Source organism: Phodopus roborovskii, unplaced genomic scaffold (assembly GCF_943737965.1).
Source record: "Phodopus roborovskii unplaced genomic scaffold, PHOROB, whole genome shotgun sequence".
Taxonomy (NCBI): domain Eukaryota; kingdom Metazoa; phylum Chordata; class Mammalia; order Rodentia; family Cricetidae; genus Phodopus; species Phodopus roborovskii.
In genome coordinates, this window is record NW_026126470.1 from 3,457,215 (window position 1) to 3,480,548 (window position 23,334).

Here is a 23,334-nt window from a genome sequence, read left to right on the forward strand (position 1 = left end):
CTACAGTCACAATCATTTTATTTGGTTTAGCTGTTTGTATGTTATAATTCCAAGAGCATATACTTTGCAGTAAATGTTCTACAAATCCCTTGAGTCCCCTGAAATCACACAGAAATAATTCATAACTATTTCTAAAAACAGCAGAGTAAATACTTAAGGCTAGTTGGAGAAGAAAATCCAGAAAAGTTACCCTCTTTTCTCCTTTTTCCCCCTGCAGCTCCTATGCTTCTTTTCCCTGGGTGACATCTACCCCACACCTCCATTCCTCTTTCCCGTCTTCACAGCAGGGAAGCAGGCTGTCATCACCTCTAATTTCTTTAGACTCCAGTGATACCACAATGCTTTTCTGGCCAGTTTGTTTCCAATGCCTTCTCAGAATATATTGCAAACACTCACTAACCCGTCCTCTACCAACCACCTTGGCAGATACACTCGTGCCCTTCGCCATCAAAGCAAAGGAAGACAGAAACTCCAGAGAAAGAGTGCTCTAGAGACCACCACCTGCTTATCACAGGTGTCTGCCTGAGTCGTTGGCTGCGATCACATTAGTATTTTATCCCCCCTTCTCCAGGGTTTAGAAAGAGGAAGTGAAGCATAGGAGAAATATAAGAGTGACTTGGAAATGGCTTTGTCATTCAAAATGAATGCTTGATTTAAAAAGAATAAAACTACAGGGGTTTCTGAGTCAGGAGGACAGGATTTGACCTTTCCTAGTCAAGGTTGAATTCCCACTACTTGGGAAAGTTCCTGGCATCCTGTAGCTCGGAATTTAATTAATATTATTTGAATTAGTAAATGTTATAATGAATGTTAAACATTTTGAATTTAAGATACAAGAAGCCCTGACTTTATTTTCAAAGCTACAAGTCAGTTTGTAGCATTAGCATGCTTCAAATGCTTTGCTGTCTACATCTGCCACCAGTGAGCCAAAGGAAGTATATTTATCTGATTGCTTTTGCCAAAGGATACTTCTTGGTCCCATTGTAGTTGGCTTTCAAGCTCGTTTTATTCTAGGGCTCTCCCCCTCACTCTGATAGATCTACCTGTTCTGTTGCAGGTTGCTCTTCTGGTTTACCTTCTCTTCTCGTACATTTCTGTCTGTCTTTTTTTATTGATTGAATGCGTTTCAAACACATATGCTTTTTTTAAATATTTAGTTTATGTGCATTGGTATTTTGCCTACATGTATATCTCTGTAAGAGTGTTGGACCCTGCCAGTAAAAATACTTGTGAGCTGCCATGTGGGTACTGGGTAGTGTACCCTGATCCTCTGGAAGAGCAGTCAATGCTCTTAACTGCTGAGAAATCTTTCCAACAAGTGTGCCTTTTATTCTCTTTCAGTGACTATCACCTTTTCTACATCAGCTACTAGCCATCACTCATGTGTTAAATATTTTCGTGTTTGCATCTGTGGTCCAAACTTCTTGTCAGGCATCAAGGATTTCTTGGAAAAGTTCAGTTAAATGTAGTCAGGTTCAAACTATTATTATCCCTTTAAATCAGTTCTCTTTCCTGATTTCCCTCTCCATTCTCTTTCTTACAAGGATAATCAGTATTAGAAGTCACTTGAATGCATCACCTTTCTTCCTCATCTACTATATAATCAGGCAGTAACAAAATATCTCACATAAATTTTGAAAATAGGCTTTAAATCTATTCCTTAAAAATCGATATTGACTAATTTAATTTATTTTCTCACCAAATTTTCCTTGCCTTACTACATTGGCTTCCTTGATATTTTGTCTAGTGAGTCTTTTTCCTTTCATCATTTAATTAATTTACACTCATTATTTTCTCCAGCTTGCTTGATGTTACACTAGCATGATATATTTCTCTGATCCCAGGCTTCAAACAAGGTTTTGTCTCTGCCTAGAATACTCTCTTCTACCATTCTTCTCATGGGTTTGCTCTCTCTTTTCATTCAATTCTTTCTTGCTATATAAAATGCATTTATAGAATTTGATTTCTTTTTTGTCTCCTTCGGTGTTTAGCCCGATCTCTCTTATTACTCTATTAACAACAGTGAGCAGAAGAAGGGGCTGGTTGATTTTCACTGAGTAAGTGGGTGGAACCTGTCCCATTGCATTAGGAAATAAAGATCCATGAATGTACCAACCGAGTTCATGACACCATCAAATGAATTTCTCAGGACTGACCACCCGCCTTCCTGTACACCTTGGCTTGAATAAGCAAAACTCTCTTTCACTTGTTGCCATTCAGAAAGTATTTCCAGGAGGAAGAAAAGAAATAAATCCCTTTATCTCAAGGGATGGAGGAGGGTAGAAATTCCAATGAATTTCTACTGTTGGAAATGTCTATTGTTGACAGACATTTTATCTTAGAAGACATGCATTCTATATGCCTGCTTTAGCTTTGATGTCAGCTTTCTTCCATGATCCATGTGCTAAATTTGGTTCCAGGATTGCCCTTTGAGGAGAAGATGGTGAAACCTTTAGGAGGTAGCAGGTTATTAAGGTAGCCTACTGCAAACTTTAAGAGGACCATGGGTCCTAATCCTTCTTATTTTGCTTCTAGGAGATTTTGCTCTACCACCTCCTGCCACCATTATAGGCCCTAAATAGTGTAGCTAATCAATCACATACTAGAACCTTCAAAACTGATAGTGAGAGTAAGCCTATTATTTTATCAGTTGAATAATATTAAATATTTCATCATAGTTACAGAAAGAAGACTAATGTCCAAATCTTGATGCTGCTGCCGCTTTTAGATAAAAATTATCCCCTATTTTTCCAATTGATGTATTATAAATTAAAAAGTTTGCTGAAAATGTCATTTATTCTTTCTTTTATATCTCTTTTACATCCTGAGCCTTGCTAACTCTTTGAACTATCAGCACGAACCTAAATTTATAATGATATTGGAGGTACGGTGATCAGCCATCACTGGAATAAGTTTTCCTTATGACCATCTCACATCTCCTCATTTTTAAAAGAACAGGATTTATTAGGGTTATATTTGACCTCTATGTCTTCTACTCTGACCTTCACTTTTCATTTAGGGAAAAACAAAAATTGAAACCCTGGGGAGGTTTGGTGACTAATCCATAAATAAATAGTTGCCAAAGCAGGTAGTCTTACAGTGGAATCCTGGAGGATTATAATTATTTAACAAGGATAATCCAATTCTAGGACTAGGGTGCATGTTTTTAGTCATGAACTGTAATTATTTTTTGACTGAACAAAATTTACTCTTTTAGTTGGGCTTTATATCTACTCACAAAAACTCCCTGGGAGTAATTTATCATATTCCTGAACATAAAAAGTGTTTGAGCAGCTCTAAAGATTCTGTTATAGCTTCGGTATTGAGCCATGGACTCTTTAAAGAATGTTTTAAGATGACACGGATTTATCTTTGGGAATTTGTTTGCTACTGGAAATGACTTCTATTCCACTTTATTGAGTTTGTTATTTAGGCAATATAGTTAGTGCTTGTAAATGTGCTTTTTACTTAGCTGGAAGAGAGACAATGTTGTTTGCCTCATAGTTACTGTGCTATATTTCTTCATCACTAAGCTTTAATTCTTATCTTCTTACAGAAAGATGGCTTTTTGCCTCTTGGTGATGTACCTACTGTCACTGATAATAATCCGTTACATATTGTGATGACCTATACTACTAATGATTACAAGCTGCCCTCCAACTGATGGCTTCTATTTGTCCATGGAGAAATAATATGTGTTGAACTGATTCATCTCTCTTTCTATTAGTTGCATCTTATCAGGCTAATAAAAGATGCTTTATGTATCACATAAATAGTCACATCTTTTTAAAGACATAGTTTTTTTTTTGTATAATGCAGTTTTTAAGTTATTTAGCTTTCAAGTTTAAGATTAAAGGAGACTTATGTGCAGAAATGATTCAAAGTTCTGCACTATACAAGTTTCTAAAAGAAAAGACTATATGAAAAAAACACATAATCATATTAAGTAACAACTTATGGAAGGATGTTCTGAAGGTTTTTATCTATAATCTTGTATCAATTTTAATGGAGTATTTGTTCCCCAGACCCCAGGAAAGTTTACAATCAGGCCTTTGGACTGCATCATCATCTTCATCCTTATCATCTTTTATGCAATGGGAGCATCTTTAGGGAACATTAATTGCTAGCTATCTCTTAGCTACTTAAGGGCAATCTTGGAACAATTACCATGTATTTATGGGAACGAGGTATTCATTTATTTATTGCTTTTCTTCTAACAATCCCATAGCACTTGACTCAAGCTGATAAGGTATAAACAGGCTCACTGATTATTGCGGGAATTGCTTTTCTCTCATACCCACTATGTACCCTGCACCACTTCAGTACTCCCCTAGGAGGCTTCCTCTTGACAGTTTAAACTACAGTGCGGATTGTCATCAAGAACGCACTGGAGCTATCTTTTCTCAATTTCTTGTAACAGAGATGAGAATATCTTTTCTTTATTTTTTACTTAAGAATCAAACCATAAAGTTGGTATGTGAATTACACAAATTTGTCTAAATAGAGGTCACCTGTCTGGTTTTTAGATAACATTGTTAAAGATGTAATATCTGTGCTGTTTATTTGGGTATTTATGTGAAATAAACATTCATTCTGATAGCAAACTATACCACCAATGATCTTAGTAAACCTATTTATTTGACTTAGGATATAGAATTAATTAATTTCCCCATTTTGTAGATCTTTCCTTTTGGTGGATCCTAATTTAAATATACACAATATATGATAATAAATGGATGAAATAGTAATATTGAGTGAAAAGACATATGATTTTTTCTATTAAAGAAAGAAAAGAAAGATCTCTTACTTGCCAATCTTTGAGTTTATTCCTGTCACTTATTTGTAGATGTCTCTGTATAAAACTTTCCAAGAGAAATTTGCCATCTGTAACCATTTTCAAACATAAATAACAATATAAAAACAGAGGAGTAATTTGAAATGGTGAAGCTAATGACAGGAAGTCAGCAGATGATGCTAAATGCTCTCTCTCTCTCAATATATATATACATATATATATTGTATATATATATTGTGTAGAAATATTTTGCAGTCTTGAAAAATAGGAACTGAGGTGCTCCAATAAATGATATAGCAGTTAATTTAGTCTTGTTTTACAGACATGAAAGTTCAGGATAGAGGTTGATTTATTCAATGTCCACAAATCTTAACTGACAAGAGTATAACTTCAGAAATGATTCATTCCTTTGATCATCTACTGCTGTGAAAAATGAATTTGAAATTATAACTTAAAACAACACATTAAATGAATTTATGAGGCAATTGGATACCATATGCATTTAACAGAATAATTGTAGCAGGTTGATCCCTAGTGTCTCTAGGGATGAAGAACTAACCCAAACCGTGGGTTTTAATTAGATTTGCAGGTTTCAAGCATGTGTTCCTCCTGTGGAGCAGCACCTAAGTCCAACCAGAAAGCAGTTGGTTATCTTCATAACATTGGTACCATTAGTGCACATGAAAAATTTTGTATCTATTCATAGATCAGTATAGCTCGTGGACTTTGTCAGAGAGGTTTCTTTAGGTAGTGGATGGCAGTTCAAATGAGAGAGTAAATGTCAGTGGAATGGGTCTTCTACATCACTCTTCCATCCCTTAAGGCTCGTGGACCATGGCAGAAGGAGGAGGAAAAAGACTATAAGATCCAGAGGTCAGGGAGAACCAGAGTGAAACAGTCCCAAATTTATGTACTCACAGCAACTGTGTCTGCACAAGACTTGAATAAGATTAAGCCAATTAATTTTCTAAGTATGAAAGGGGAAGGAGTTCACAAGCCTCTACCCCTACCTGAGGAGCTATGGACAATTTGACTTTTAGAAGAAGAGGAGTCATTATTCTTTATGGATGGGGCCCCTGGTACATTACAGTACATCAGTGGATGGTCTCACACTCAGAAGTATATGGGCAGGACAAATTTGACCTGATAAAATATTTAAAAAAAAGAAAGGACAATAACTTGGAGTAGATCTTGGAGTAGTTAGATGAATGAGTGGGGAGATAAATATAATCAAAACATATTGTATAATATTCTTAAAAGAATCAATGAAATAAAATATTATTAAATAAAACCCCTCTCATCATTTATTGGGTTGGCCAGATTGAGCTGATTTGGTTTCTTTTCCTCACAGATGGCCATAACAGCAGGTATCTGAGCCAGGTGGGATTGGATAGGGTTTACTTTCTGAGATGGTTCATTCACAAACCTAGCATTCAGTGCTGTCTAGCACTTTTGATGGAACTGTTGACTAAAGTATCTTGATTCTCTGCTTTTAGAAAAGGTATTTATTTATCTAATTCATTGTGTGTGTGTGTGTGTGTGTGTGTGTGTGCATGTGTGCACATGCGTGTGCATACGTGTATGTGATGTGTCACATCATGGGTGTTGAGGTCAGAGGAAACTGTAAGAGGCAGTTTTCTCCTGGCACTTTGTAGGATAGATAACTCAGTCTATATGAAATCCCCACTACCTATTGAGTCACCTTGCTGGCCTTCTCTTTGCATTATTGCATGGTTTGTTTTGCTCAACATGGAAGTTGGGTTTCAGAAAGAAGAATTCTAGATTATAAACATCAAGAAATAAATAAAACACCATGTCCCTTTGGCAAAGGTTGGACACATGGATGAGTTCAGTGTAACTGTAGGTGAGAACTACTCATGGGTGAATATTGAAAGACTACAATAAACCACTGCAATAAAAACCCACTATAGTGTTCATTATCTTTAGTACTTATCTCTTTTTTCTAAACTCTTGAGGTCACATGTAATCTGCTCCCTCGAGTGACAGCATTTTACCAATGCCTTGTATGAAGAATGTAGAGATTTCAGATGTAGAACTGAGCACATGCTTTTAAGTTATAATATTTGCCTATTTCTAATCATAACATAAAATTGCAACTTCCCTTAAATTGTTTGAAAATGTTTATTTATTCACATATTTTATTTATTTAGTGTGTGTGTATGTGTGTGTATGAGTTTATATGCACCGCATATCTACAAGAGCCTGTGGTGGTATGAAGAGATTGTCAAATCCACAGGAACTGGAATTACATAAGGTTGGGACTTGGCAGTAGGTTCTGGAATCCCGGCCCAGGTCCCCTTCAAGAATAGGAACTGCTCTTAACATCTTAGCCCTCTCTCCAGACCCAGCTCTTGTCTTCAGTGGTTGTTAAGAATGTTAAAGAACTTTTAATTCTGTAAATAAAAATGATACTTTCAAATATCTGAGTAATTTTCATGAAAAATGTAATGCTACTCTGTATTGATTTTTGTTTAATGCATTAGTGAACAAAAATGAAAAAATAATGTTACATTTTGTGCCTGTATCATTGTTCAAATATATGCAGCCTATTTTGTAAAGTATATGAATAATTTTGGATTTTATAGTAATTTTTTCAAAAGAATGACCTTCATTCCATTATTTCTGTAACAGCAGGATTTTTACTGCTGTGGTTATCTCTTACTTTACATCATATAATAATTTATTAATAGTGCTATTAATAGAGCTGACTTCCATATAAATTTTTTTTCTGGAAATGTTTTACTGTATGATAAAGCATTTACATTTGTCTATGAGATGTATTTCTAAGCAGTAGTATTTTACTTTAATGAAGTAAATAGCGAGGATCTACCTTCTATTAATATTGACAATTAGAGAAATATAATCCATTCTTCTGAGTCATTATGACAAAGTAAATCAGCAAACTTTACATGTAATGCAATTCCAGTGCTTTGTGGTACCCTCGGCAAGCTCATGTCACAGCCTCATCGCAGGACACTGAGAAGCGGGGTTAGAAGACACCCTCTGAATGAAGTTGTCTTTGCAACTATGGTACTGTTATTGTGAGTTAATAAAAACTAAAAGCAGTATGTGAGACGTAGCGAGGAAAGTCTGGAACTTACTTTTGGTGACAACACCTTCTAGGCGAATGATGTTAGGATGGTCAAACTGACCCATGATGCTCGCTTCCCTCAGAAAATCTCTTCTTTGTCGATCCACGTGACCGCCCTTTAGTGTTTTAATGGCAACCGGGATCTCCCTTTTCCCTGGTGTCTTCAAACGCCCACTGCAGACTTCCCCAAATTCACCTTAAAAACAAAACAAAACAAAAACAAACAAACAAAAAAACAAACCGGAAGTCAAACACTTCTGTGTCAGAAAATCCAAGTTACCTTGTTATTGTTTAGAAAGGAACCTAAAACGCGTCTCTCATGTTTTGCAAATTTTACTTGAAAATGTGTTTTCTTTAGTCTGTATAAACAAACAACATGCCTGATGTGTTTATAATGAGTAGTAGATTGTATTTCCATATGTTGCACCAAGGGAGTGGTGTTGAGAGACATCCTTGATCTGCTGTCGAAATTATTTCCAGCATAATGGGTGGTGATAATAAATAATTTGTCTAGATAATAAATCCAGAGAAAAGCAATGGTTACCTAAAATTCCCTGTTCCTCTTCTTTGTCCTAATTTTTGGGTCAAATTCCATCTCTGACCAGGGACTCCAGTAGCCTTTGTGGTTTATTTGACCTCTGAAGGTCATATATCTGGGTTTTTATGATAATCAGAAAGCAAAATTCTTTCAATTAATTTATAAACATTGGGAAAATCCATGCTGAACACAATTATAATCACTGATTGATTCTAAAGGATATAGAATTATATAAGCTGTATTGATGAGGATGTAAATGTATGAAGATATGTTTCTGCTCTAGTTACATTCATAGATTAAATAAGCAAGTATTTTCTGAATAGTTACCACATGAATATATATGCTAGGCTGCTGTGAGATTCAAGGAAGTATATGGTATTACCTTGAACTCCTAGAAAAATAGGAGATGAATGTAAATGAATTACTTCCCTTAAGAACAGGTATGGTTTAAGGACTTCCTGAGAGGGACATACTTCATGTTGGGCTGTGAATGATGAGTAGGATATACAAGTACAGGAACAGTAAGAACATTCGCTATAGGTGTGTTGAGGGTGTGACAAAAATGAAGAGAAAGAGTCAAAGGTCAGAAGCAGTAAATGAATGATGAGGACACAAGGCAACAAAAGGTCCCAGTCTTTCTTGGGGCAAAACAATACATTCAATAAAGATTAAGGGGACTGGCAAATAACTTATTTAAGAAGGGCTTGCACAGAAGTATGAAGGCCTGAGTTTGATCCCCAGAACCCATGCAAAGAACACAGGTGTAGGGGAGGTGGAGACTAGTAGATCCCATGCCTGGGGCACACAGTTTAAGTCAGCCTAGCCTACTAGCCAATTGCAAGACAATATGAACCTGTCTCAAAAGCAGGCTCAATAGCTTCTGAGAAACTATACCTGAAGCTGTCCGATTCACAAAAACAAACAACCATCCCCACTGCCTCCAAAAAACAAAACAACTTTAAGATTTCAGAATCTGAATTTTTCTATGGAAAATGATATGCTTTTTCTTTAGATCATAACGTTTGATGCCAATTTAGTAATTGGTAACATGATAGTACTAAGACTTTATATTATTGCATAGGATACCTTTTCTGCAACAATGTAATGAAATTATAGTGTCAGGGCTGGGAATGTCTTTCAGTTGCTAATGTATGTTTAGCATCTATGAAGCTTTTGCTTCAATTTTCAGCATAGTATAAACCAGTCATGTGATATGTGTTTGAATGGCAGCACTGGGGTGGTAGTAGCAGGAATATCAGAAATCCAAGGTCATTTTGGTGGTGGTGGTGCACACCTTTAATTCCAGCACTTGGGGGGCAGAGGCATGCAGATCTACATGAGTTTGATGCCAGCCTGGTCTACAGAGTGAGTTGCATGATTGGCTCCAAAGCTACAAAGAGAACCCATCTTAAAAAACCAACAAAAGGGGGAAAAAGAAAAGGAAAGAAACTCAAGGTCATCATTAATTACAGAGCAGGTTCCAGGGAAGCCTGTGATATGTGAGGCCTGGCCTCAACATGAAAACAGGGAGCTGGAGAGATGGCTTAGTGGACAACAGCACTTGCTGTAGCATAAGGACCAAAGTTAAGATCCCAGTGCCCATGTAACTGGAGCTTGCAGGCTTAGGTGACAAACTGTGGTTCAGGGGAAGAGACTGTGCCTCAAAGTAGTAAAGTGAGAGTTATAGAAGAGGGCACCTGCATTTTCCTATGGCTTCCACATGCTCCTAGATACACACTTGCTCACATACCATAGACATACTACACTCATGCATATACATACATACTCAAATGCATGCACATACCAACTAAAGCTAAGTAGCAGTCCAATGAGGCATAAACACACACACACACACACACACACACACACACACACACACACACACACACACTTTGGAGTCTTATTCCTAATGATTTCAAGTTGTTTTAATCTTTTAAGGGTGGAAGGAATAAAAACCCATGTCCCTTCAGTTTACTAGTGCATGGTTCTAATCAATTGTTAGATGAGAAAAAAAAGATCAAATTACAATTTGTTGCACCATGGATTTCAGTTATCCATACTTTCTTTACACCAGTTCATCACAGCCAACCAAAAGTTGACTACATGTGAATAATAACCACTGTTCATTAGTTTAACTAAAAATGACATTATTTTCTTTCTAAAAATTATATATATATGTACATATATACATATATATATATCTGTTAGAAATTATAGAAATTCTAGTCTAACAAAATAGTCAATTGTGATTATTATTATTGTTGTTGTTGTAATTTTTATTACTAGAACTAGAAACCATGTATTACAAAAACAAGAGGCACCCTCTCTGGTGGAAATAGGTTAATAAGCCAGGAAAGGTGGCTTCAAGGCTGAGTCTGTCTTTTTTTTTAATACATTAAAAATTCACACAAGCAAGGACATGAAAACACTTATTATACTGTTTTCCCTAGAAAATGCAGTGCTCATAATATTGGACTTGACAAATCTTGCCCAAATTTTGCAAGAAACACAAGAATATATTTTAACTTGATGCTCTCAATTTGTTGAGAGATGAGTGTTCATCTTTCACAGAAAATGAAGCTGAGTTTTTTTCTTTCTTATGCTTTTGATTTTTTTTAAAGATTTTATTTTGTACCAAAATAAGAGCTGATAGAAAACTGCAACATTTTTTTTCAGCCTCTGGGACCTCTGTGCGGATAAAAGATGTTTGACTATATCTAAACTAATGTCAAATATACATAAGGCTTACTGAAGTATTAGAAGTTTGTCCACTGATCACACTTCTCCTCCTAATAAATATATAGAAAAACAAAACGTTTCTCTTTGATTTTCTTGATCTTTTGCTGAACCTGAAAATACCAGTTAGTTTTAACAAAGACTTGACAATATTTAGGAATGAAATAACTGGCCTAAGTCCAAATTCATTTGATTTTTTTTAACTCTCATACCATAAAAATTCAAATAAACTTTTGAGTACATATAATAAACGACAACTCTGTTGGCATTTTATCAAGACAGACATAGTGGTAATTTTCTTTGGTTTTCTGTTGTCTGAAATTCATGCATCTTATTAACACCAGGCAGGTGTTTTCTTTGTGTCAAGCTTTGCTTGATCAGGTTGTTATTACACTTTTTTTCATTGGCACTAAATATGGTGATCTCAGATTCTAGCTCTCCTTCATTTCCAACCCCTTGAGACAAGGAAACAAAAATGCCACAATCCTGTGTTATTTAAAAAAGCATATGTATTGGTTGTTGGAATGGTAAATATGGTTTAAGAATCTGAGACTTTCAGTAAAGTTTTCAGGCATGTGCCAAAAAGCTCATTCAAAAACTGTGTTCAAATCTTCTTTCTCGGAAGGCCTGGATATATCATATATGAAAATGTTTTAAAGCATAGTTTCTTAAATTGCGAAAGACTCATTATGTGATTGTCACTTAATCTACACAGAGTGATAAAGCCATCCTCTATGTGCCCTTCACTACTATCCAAGTTGGGGTTACTATTATGATGAAACTCATGACAAAAAAGCATCTTGAGGTAAAAGGGTTTATTTCAGCTTACAATTCCACATAACAGTCCACCACTGAGGAAAGTCAGGACAGGAACTCAAACAGGGCAGGAAACTGAAGGCAGGAGCTAATACAGAGGCCATGGAGGGGTGCTACTTACTGGCTTGCCCCTCGTACCTTGCTCAGTTTGTTCCTCATGGCTTTCTTTATAACCTAGGACCACCAGTCTGGGGATGTTACCACGCACAGTTGGCTGGACTCTCCCCCCATCAATTAATAATTAAGAAAATGTCTTACATCTAGATCTTATGGAGGCATTTTTTCAATTGGATTTTCCTTCTAGATAATTCTAGCTTGTGTCAGGTTGACATAAACCTATCTAGCACAACTACTAAATTTGAGCCCTAGCTCAAATGTGTTGTATATTAGGTGGTCTGTAAAAACCACTACAGGCTAGTTTCAAGGTGGCTAAGAAAATTATATACAGGATAATTGATCTTCTGCCATGGACAGTGCATTTCCTAGCTAACAATGCCATCTATCTCCCAGCCAGTGGTAAAAAACCTTCTTGACAAGCAATTTTATTGCTTAATATACAGGGTATGTGAAAATATCAATTAGTATTGGATTTTCCACAAAAAACTGCAGAATTGAACTGAAACTTGGAGGAAAGCAGGGGGAAGTAAGTATAATGTGCTTAGAAAGTTGTGACATCATGATCAAGACAGCCATCCCTAAATCTGTCTTCTGTGATCTGAGATTGCAGCTCTCCTTCATTCCCAACCCCTCGAGACAAAGAAACAAAAAAGCCACACTCCTAATGGTTTTTAATCATGTATTTTGTTTTGGGGGATGGTAAATATTGTCAACTTGATTAGACCTGTATCAACTAAAAGACTGAGCGAATCTGTGAGGGATTTACAGGTAAAACCAATGGAGCGGAGAAGAGCCGCCACCTCCCCTAGAGTGGGCAGCACTTCCAGCAGCAGCTCAGATGAAAAGAGGTCAGAGGGAAAAGTGATGAGCTTGCCCGCCTGCCTTTGACCCTGCTGATGAGTGTGCTTCCCCTACCATTGCTGCAGCAGATGCAGCTTTCCCTGCCATCAGAATACAGCTTCAGCCTCCCTAGGTGCACTAAGGACCAGGGGCTCCCCAGGAATCCCCTAGGTATTCAGCACCAGATTGAGGAGTTGCAACATCCAGCCTTGTGCACTCAGCAGCCACCAGATTGCCAACCTCTCCAGTGTGAAGATAAACCTGTTAGCCAACACAAGCCCTATCCTGTAAGACATCACATGTATTCATTCTCTGAATTGTCATCCTCTGGAGAACTCCAACACAAGGGTTTCAAGTGTTTTTCTTCATACTTGATGTTTCCTCAGACTAGAATGATTTCCTATATTTCTGTCTATGCCTCCTCATTTTCCTATAAAGGCTGAGCTTTGTCATCTTCTCTCCAGAACACTTTCCCTAATAAAGTTTCATCTAACTTACTTTCGTTCAACTAACTCATCCATTTAAATACAAAAGTAAAAAAAAAAAAACCCTACTAACATAATACCATCCTCTACATTGGAAGGGCATCCAGCACTCTTAGGCTATTTTATTCTCCTACAAGATATAATACCAACCTCAGACAAGGCTATTCTGAGACATGACAAGATGAGACAAAGCAAGGCTACTTCTTATTTTTTTTTCAAGTTCAGACACTTGCAAGGTCACTATGTCATCCCAAAATACCACACACCACATTCTCTTGTCTAAAATGAGTACTCCTCTTCTTAAAAACTGATTCTGGCTTCATTCTTATTCCGGTGTCCCCTGTTTAAAGCTAAACTTTCTTGGGATAATAGGATAGATGTCCTTAAATGCAGACTCATTATTTTGTGTGTTTATTTTTTATTCTGTTTGTTTGTAGTTGGGGAACTTGTGTGGAACTCACCACCTCCATTGTTTTTTTTTTTTTTTTTTTTTTTCAGATAGGATTCCTTAGACAGATGCACTCCCTTTATCAAGCAGGCCAGGTATAGTCCCTCCTCACTACCAAGTGCCTGACAACAAGCATCAAGATTCAGCTATGCTTTGTGAATTTCCTGGAGAGATGTGAATAAGCGCTTTGTTCACCCTAGATATAACACCAATGAGAGACCAGAGAAATGATTCCACTCAAGTTTAGCTTAGTGAACCAATGAATTTAATTGGGATTCCTTACTGAAATGTGGACAACTTACCTATAGCTATACCACGGAACAAAATTCTCTCTCACAGCAATTGTTTACTGCTAATAAATCCCTGGAGATAGGTATAAGCTTGTAAGCTCCACTCCAAGTAGCTACCAACTGCTCATAAATTCCTGGGAAGAAACATGGGCCTCCTCACATCCTCAATGATGGACCAAAACTTGTGTAGTAATGATAGATGCTGGGAGTTTAAGGGGGCAGTGGCCATGACAGGCTTGGAGAAAAGCATTCCACAAGTTCCTTGTCAGGTTGTGGAAGGATTAAACTAAGCCAGCAACCCTCATGGATGAATCAGGGGTGCTCACTCCTACTTGATATTATAAAATCTATACCTCACAACCCTCATTCCTTCTGTTCCCAAATGTAACTTCTTTATAGATCTGCAAAGTATGGGCTGCCTTCTTCCTATGGGCTGGAAGTATATTTCATTAATAAATATGTATGACCTCATCAGTCCAGTGAGAGGTGTTGCATATTGGGCCATCCCCTTAATGGTGCAATTGGAATCCTCTGATCAACAGGATGAACAAGAAGTAATCCAAGCAGTTTCTTTCCTCCCATTGCTTTTCCAGGAATCTTGTCTTCCCACCCCTTGCTCCTGGAGAGTCTGGGCTACACAGCTTGTGCTTCTCCTTATTATATGAAACACACCCTTTCCTCCTCAAGTTGATCTTCATCATTGTGCTTTATTATAGCAATAGAAACAAAATGGGAACACCCAGTATCGCCCAAGTATATTTTTACTGTAATATAAAATCATTACAAAAAGTCCAGCTATTTTATACTATTTTATAGGTAAATGTCTCTTTGTGGTAGGTTTGTGGTAGGTTTTGGCTTGGGATAGAAGGTTGCAAAATTTCAATGGGGCAGAAGGCTTAGGAGGGTCATTCTGAGAGAATGGATACATAACTGTATGGCAGATCCACTTCTGTAGCTCTATCTTCAGCTTTAGACACAACATCATTTGCCAAACAGCTTGGCTTTAGACCCATTTGAAATTGAGCCTGCAAATAAAACCATCTGGCAAAAGCGCAGGAGGAGTCATGCACGGTGTACACTGTAGACAGGTCTGTCTGCTTGCTGACATTGATCAGAGCTCTACCGTTGTTTTTTCTCTAATTGCCTCTCAACTGAACTTGAGTTTAGTATTGCTAGTCCAAGGCCAAAGGACACTTCCTACCACCGCTAATGGGGAAGGCTCTCCCATCTCTGTCTCACAACAGATCCCGAGGGTATCCTGTCTAGGCCACTGGTGCTCTGTTATAGCCCTGATGGTGTTTTTTCTGTTCAGAGAACACACTGGACAAAGTCCTAGATAAGTTTGTTGGTCTTTTTCCCCCAATCTCTAAGCTCAGTTTTAGATTTTCTTACCTATAGCCTGATAGTAATCAGACTCACACAATGATCTGATAGGATTATTGCCCACAGACCACTGTCAAATCCTTTCAATCATCAGATTCCAAAACTACAGCAGATTCCAAAACTTCTCTGAACTTCACTGTATTTTCCCACGGTGGCCTATGAGTAGCATGGTGGTTTGATTGAGAATGCCCCAGTAGGATCAGATGTTTCTGTATTTTGTCATCAGATGGTGGCTGTTTTGGGTAGTGTGGCCTTGCTGCAGGAAGTGTATAACTGGGGAAGGCCTTTATTCTCAGTCTGTTCTCTCTGCGTCCTGCATGTGGTTTGAGATGCACGCCCTTGACTTGCTGCTCCAGCTGTCATGGCTGCTGTCTCCCAGCCATGGTGTTAAACCATACGTTTAAGTGAACCTTCTTTTTACAAGTTGACTGTGTAATGATGTTTTAGCACAGAAACATAAAAGTAACTAATACAACCAACTACAGAAAGCCCTATGCTGCATCTGTCTGAGTCTTCCTATAATGCCGAGCTTTGACGAAAGCAGCAGAGTTACTGCAAGTTGGGAAGGCCAGTTCCAGGCTAGAAAGGGCTACATAGAGAGACCTGTCTCAAACAATAAACAGTCAGACAATTGTAAAACAACTAAAAATTGAGTTTGCTCATCACTATAAATTAACCTTACAAGAATACTGAAAGAGTTCGTTGCATTGAAAGAAATCAAATCAGCTCAAGTAAAGGATAGACTGAAGAGTCCAAGGACAGGGGTGGCATATGTGAGGAGAGAGAGAAGATGTTGATCAAAGTGCATAGATTTAGGTAAAAAGGAAGGATTTGTATTAGGGATCCAACATATTATGTGATTAAAAAAATAATGCACTGGTGCTACAAAATTGCTAGAAGAATAGGTTTAAATGATGTACTCCTAAAGACTATGTGAGATAATTGCTTTTTTAAAAAAAGAAATCAGCTTGATTTAGTCTTTCTAAAGTATAGCCGATTATGAGAGCATCACATCACGACCCTTAAATGTAATATACAATTGTTATTTCTCATTTTAAAAAAGGAAGATACCAGATAAACCATGTGGAATTGTCTGTTTGTGGACATCCAACTGAGAGCAAGTCCTTGCTTCCCTGCTCTCCTAAATCACTCAGAAAGTCCAAACTCTGCCTAGGCTCTCTGAACATCTTGTTGCCATCGAGTTCTCCATACAGTGAGTGTTTCATTATTTAAAGGGGAAGTAGGCACATCTTCTTTAAACAGAGTGCATGCCAGGCAGATTTGGCTTTCACAGTTGCTATGTCACTATTGCCTCTGCCATTACAACATTTCATCCTCCCAGGAAACTCCTTAGCCAGTAAGGTAAGCAATCAATGAAACTCTAGGAATTCCCTGAAACAGACCAGATTCATTATGCCCTTCCTTCCCAGAGTAAGCAATAAAAGCTGCAAAGAAGACTCTTCTAGGAGCCAACCTGCAAAGATGGAGGCCAGTCAGGCAGCCTGCAAGAAACAGGAACCCAGCCCATCTCCCTGAAAAAGGTTTACACAATCACATGGTGAGGGCAATCTCCATCCTGTTAAGCTGCCTGCAGGCTGTGCAGTGTGCTCCAAGTTCCCAGTTTTTGTGAGTTATCACACATACTGAGGTGGGCTCTGGTGATGCCACTGTCTTTGAGCTCTTTCTGCTTTTGTAAGTAACTCCTTACCCATACTTCTTAATTACTCCCAATGAAACTTACTGTTTCACCAAGTTGGACTTTAGTGGTATCCATACTTTGGCTTGTTGTGGGCTTCCTATCTGTGTTGAATAGATGTGTGTGTAGTGTCTCCTCAGAAGATGTTTTGTCATGCAAAAATATTAATAGTATTTACTAACATAACACCTTTGACTAGTTGAAACCAGCATTAAAATCTGTCTTTGATATGTTTGTTCTTTTGCTAGCCGTCTTTCCAAGGCAGCACTTGCACATAACCCCATCTTGTCAACTATAATCTAAGTTATTCTATGTATATTGTATTGGTAAAGTATCATGTGTTGGGCCTCACTGAGAAGGCAGCTTTGGACATGAGGTTGGCACCTGGATTTCAGACCAACGATGTTATATCCAGTGTCCTCCAAGCCCCACTGTTGTAAGTTAGGCTGCCCTGCTGGCTCTGTAGTAGGGAAAGGGTAGAGAAGAAAATATATCAAGAGCAAAAACATCATGCTTTTGTGGACAGCTGGAGGAAGAAAACATTCCCAGCAAAGATTACTATTTTTTATATCATGATATAACAGTGCTTGTCACACAATGGGACAGAGAAGCCAGCAGCCCCTTCATGGAGAGAGTGCCTTGCTCCCCCTAGACAATTTCAGCACCACTTTCACAATTCCTGTTCTATCAAGAGTATCAGCTGCTACCAGATGGACTCTCATAGCAACAGTTTTCTTGCCTCAGGATATGTTGAAAGAGATCAATCCTCTTTATACTGAAAATGATTTGCATTTCAAAGGTAGGTCTGCTTGATAATCTATCAAAATTGATTTTTCTATTCTGCTGTCAGAAGAATCATGCTAAAGTAAAATATGATGAAAAAATATATGTGTGCCTATTTCCTTTGTTTTGCATGAAAAAGTACATAAAGCATGTAGTATGTCTCTATTAGCTTGTGTTACCATCTTGCACCTGCTTTTCATGTTGTGACTGAAATTGAGAATTAATTCAACCCCTCACTGAATATGTATAAAATCTATGTACTATATATATGTGCATATATATAATTATATGCATATATATTCTCATGTATATACTCCTTTCAGTAGACATACTCTTATATTAGGTTGTTTTCTCCATTGTCAATTACTCCCACTTTTATTCTAATAAATTCCACATCTGCATTTACAGCTCAGGTTTTTCTCTTGAAATCTGCACATGCCCTAACACCTGGGCGTCTCCTGGGGACCATCTCATCATCACCTCCTGTCTCAATCTGCTCAGAATGCCATTACAAAATGCCACACAGTGGCTGGCTTCAGTAACAGATGGCTCTTCTCACCATTTTGAAGGGTGGGAAGTCCTAGTTCAATACACTGGCTGTTTCAGTTCCTGGTAGGACTTTCTTCCTGGCTCTTATGTAACTTCTTTCTCCTTGAAACATTACCTTTTCTTGGTGCTCATGGGGAGAAAAATTACACTTTCCATTCTTAAAAGTCTGTCAAGTCTACAAGATTAGAACTTGCTTATGATTCATTTAACCTGAATTACCTCCTAAAAATTATATCCTCCCTGAAATACAACCTCTCACACTGGAGCTTAGAACTTCAAGCCATGCATGTGGAGTGGACACAACTGAATACATAGAATGTCCTGTAACCTCTTTTCCTACTTTACCCCTTTGTTCACTACTTTGTAGCTGTGATTGAATCCTGCCCCTTCACCCAAAGCCTAGCCACATCCAAAAAGCCTTACCATAAGGATCTTACAGATACATTAGCCATCTTGAGAAACACCAATTACACTAGGTCACCAAGATAAGTCCAGAAGAAACACAAAGGTTTTTTATAGGGGAGAAGTGGAAAGAAAAGGATGCATTACACAGGATGTGTGAACATGAAACAGAAGGAAAAGTGTCCAGGGGTTTGAAGAGACTACAGTATATTTTTGAAGAAGGGACCTTTAGGAGCTAGCACAGGCAAGGACACAAGATCTTCCTTCTGGAGGAATTTGGCCTGCCATCAGCCTGGATTTAGTTTAGTGTGAGTGATTTGGTATTGTTGACTTCAAGAATTATAAAAGTACAAGGCTGTGGATTTCTCCAGTAATGCATGGATGGCAACTATTTCAGGGTTGAGCACAAAGTAATTCTCACATAGCGGGTTCCTCTTTAATCTGAATGATACCCCTTAGGCCTTGGTTTCTTGGTGTTGTCTGAGGCTCTCTGCTCTTCATCAACAGTTTCCTTCTTGCTTTCCCTATGTCACTCACTGTGAACCCAATGAGAAGGGATGTTATTGAGTGCTTGGATAGAGGAGTACCTTCATGATCATCACCTGTATGAGTATTGACTACCCGTGAGAGGTTACACTATTCTCCAGTCACTAAGGCAACACAAAGAGCCTCGTTTCTTCGAGGATGAGATCTTCTTGTTGGTACAAATAAAACCTTTTGATAGTTAGACAAAAAAACCAAGAGGTGTTTGCAATGGAGGGGTTGCATTTGGGGAACACTGATGTAATGATGAGAAGAATCAGCTGTTTCATAGCTGCGCTGGTCAAGAAGCGACAAGTAACAGAAGAACCAGGATTTTACCGAAACAAATTGGGGAGTAATTTTGATTCTAAAAGTCAAATAGTGTCCTAGATTAGCACTGAAATGGTATCAGATGACTTCAACAGCAGCAAAGTCTTTGACTAGCTTTAATATAGTAAATGCTTGTATTTAAAACTGTATTATTAGATCATTTTATCTTAAGCTATAGAAAATATTCATGGGGAATCACTATCACCTCTGTAAATTGAACCATGATTCAAATTGAAGACATTTTAATATGGCTGTACTTATTCTCTAGCAATAACAGGAAGATCTAATAAAATAATTAGCATAAAAAGTTCGTTTTCGTGTTAACATTACATTTTCACTAATATAAACTTTATGACTTTAGTTAAAATTTCATTCAGTCTACTTGTCTTGCAGAGATACTCATCATACATTACAAAGTATACTTTATTATTTATTAAAAACACTTTTCATTGAGACCTATATTGTAATGCATGCCATTATTAATACTTCTAGGAGGTAAGTTAAACTTCCAACAAAACCACAAATGCTTCAGCTGTAGGAATCAACCCAACTTCCGGGGTGTAATATGAGAAAATACCTAGCAGAGTATAGTTAGATTGGATACATCTGTCAAGTGAATTTTTTCAAATCATTATTTTGAGCTGTGTTTCAATAAGAACATTCTAAGTTTGATTTATGCAATCAACTAAAAGTTTGAAAAATTTTAAATTGCAAAGTGTTGCTCTGTATAGATTTGCCATTCAATGATAAGCTAGGCTTTAAAAATTTATAAATTGAGATGAATTTCAAAGTTAAAAGGATATTTGTTAGTTATAATCTGTGTTATAGAAATGGCACATAATATAATAAGCAATGAATATAGAAGTGTCTTCATTATAGGCAGCAAAATATTATACAGACTAATTGAAATTTTGTGAAAAGAAAATATAAGCTTTATGCTTGGAGAAGCAGGGACATATGCAATTAATGAGTACTAGAAATGCAAATTTAAAAGTAACTAAATCATTGAATTTACAAATAATCATTTTTGAAATAGGATATTTAAAGCATATTCTTCACCTAATATGACATAAAATGTGGAAAGCCATTTCTACCAGGTTCAAAACTCTAACAAAGGAAAGTGATGAAAAATTATGACTCATCTTAATATTCGAATTTCCTTAAGTACTTCCTTGATTTATTATTGCATCTAGACCTTTTGCCAGAAGAAGAAAATTCCTACCAGTTAGTCAAACATTTTTCAAAGTAGCTTGCAATCTTGGATAATGCTTTTTATGTTGATAGAGTAGAAAGCAAAACTTGGTTTTTACTTGTGTAGAAACAGAAAAGAACTCCAGATAATCTTAGGGAAACATTTTACATATTGGGAAGGAGAGAGGCAGGTTAAACAAACTTTTTTCTAATGAGATTTGCCCAAGGAAGACAATTACAACATCATTTTAAAAGCCTACATAAAGTTGGCCTTATCTATATCTTGGAATTATGATTTTACTAAAACTTGCACCAAACCTCAAATCTGGATATCATTTTTTTTTCCAGAGAAAATAATGTTAAGTATTGATAGTGTCCACAAATTATATATGAATATTTAATATCTATTTGTAATGAAATCAGGTTTTATAATAGAGAATTTCTTTTTCCACACAGCTTGTACTTTTTCAATGGGCTTTGTTATAATTTTAAAAGTTTAGGTGATTTTTTTTCAAAAAACACATATTGCTTTATTTTATTTTGTTTTCTATTCTACTATTTTTACTTTTACTATTTATAACCATCTTTTTTTTTTTTAATTTTATTTTTTCAAGACAGGATTTCTTTGTTGCTTTTGAGCCTATCCTGGAACTTACTTTGTAGCCCTATCTGGCCTCAAACTCACAGAGATCACCTGTCTCTGCTTCCCAAGTTTTGGGATTAAAGGTGTGTGTCATATAACCATCTATTTACTCTGTTATTCTTCTATTTCCTCTTTCTTTAAATAGATTTGTGTTATTTTCTTGATGATTAGATAAATCATTTTAAGTAATTATTGGAATTAACATGATTAAGAACACTTCTAGAATGACATAATATCAAAACCACTACATATTTAAAAAAATAATGGAGAGAGATCTGCCTATCTCTGCGGGTACACTCTGAGTTCCCACAGGCAAGATCCTTGACTCCCAAAGCAGGGCTTCTGCTAAAGAAAGAGGCCTCAGCTGAAGAGTGCCTATTTCCAGTGAGATCCGACTATCATGCAGAAACTTCCCAAATATAAGCTCAGCCTTTGTCCTCTTTCGACAGCCATTGGCTAGAGGTGAGTCTGGGCCCAATTGGGCAGCCTCTCCCCTACAATACCCCCCCCCAGAACTCCCTGGGTTGGCCCCTGATCCCTCTGCTCCTGTGTCTTATCCCCATCGAGAGCACCCTAAGAGCTCTGTTAAACCCCCACCCATCCCCACTGCGAGCCTGCCTCCCCTACCCTGTGCCCTACCCTGCCCACTGTCCCACAGCTCTGGTTGAGCACTGGGAGAAGGTAGAGCCAACAGTCCATCCTACTTCGGGGACATCTCAGAGCAACTCTGAACAAAGGAGACCTGCCTATCCACGTGGGACCACCCATAATTTCCACTTGCTTGGTCTCTGACCCCACCTCCAGTCCTCTGCTGGAGCCCTGGGCCCCTCCCAGAGATCCGCCTATCTCTGTGGCACCACTCTGAGTTTCTGAAGGCATCTTCTACTGGACCCGCATCACTGACCCCATCCCTGGGTCCCTGTCTGCTTAGAGACCGTCTATAGAGCTTGGACCACCCAGAGCTACAGATATTGAAACTCTGACCCACATAAGCCCACCTGGGAAGTACCATAGAGAGAGGTGGAGACCCCACCAACACCTACTGGAAGAAGCAATGGGAAGATGGCAAAAAAAGAAAACACCTAACAACAGAAAGACAAACATAATACCACCAGAATCTAAGGAATCTACACCAACTAGAATGGAACACAACAACAAAGCAGAGGAAGCAGAAGGGAACGACTTAAATATTACCATCATAAAAATGATAGAGGCCCTCAAAGAAGATGTGAGAAAATCCCTTAAAGAAATGGAAGAAAAAAACAAACAAAAAAGTGGAAGAAATGAACAAATTCCTTAAGGAAAAGAAAGAAAATATAGAAAGCCAAGAAAAAACAATTAAGCAGGTGAAGGAAATGGTTTAAGACTTGAAAACTGAAATAGAGAAAATAAAGGCAACTCAAACAGAAGGAATGGTGGAAAAATAAAAACTGGGCAAACAATAGGGAACTACGGATGCAAGCATAACTAACAGAATTCAAGAGATGAAAGAGAGAATCTAGAAGATAAACTAGAAGAAATAGATTCATCGACCAAAGAAAATCCTAAATCCAACAAAGTCTTAACACAAAACATCCAGGAAATGTGCGACACCATGAAGAGGCCAAACCTAAGAATAATAGGCATAGAGGAAGGTGAGGAAGCCCAGCTCAAAGGTG

At 37.5% G+C, this 23,334-nt stretch overlaps 1 protein-coding gene across 1 annotated transcript in view; it reads right to left on the reverse strand.

Moving 5' to 3' along the window:
- Positions 1-23,334, reverse strand: part of Epha6 (EPH receptor A6) — a 769,688-nt gene that overhangs the window by 189,307 nt on the left and 557,047 nt on the right. Inside the window, exon 11 of the mRNA XM_051191720.1 lies at positions 7,918-8,103. Within this exon, the coding sequence (XP_051047677.1) occupies positions 7,918-8,103 (186 nt within the window). The remainder of the gene's footprint in view (positions 1-7,917; positions 8,104-23,334) is intronic.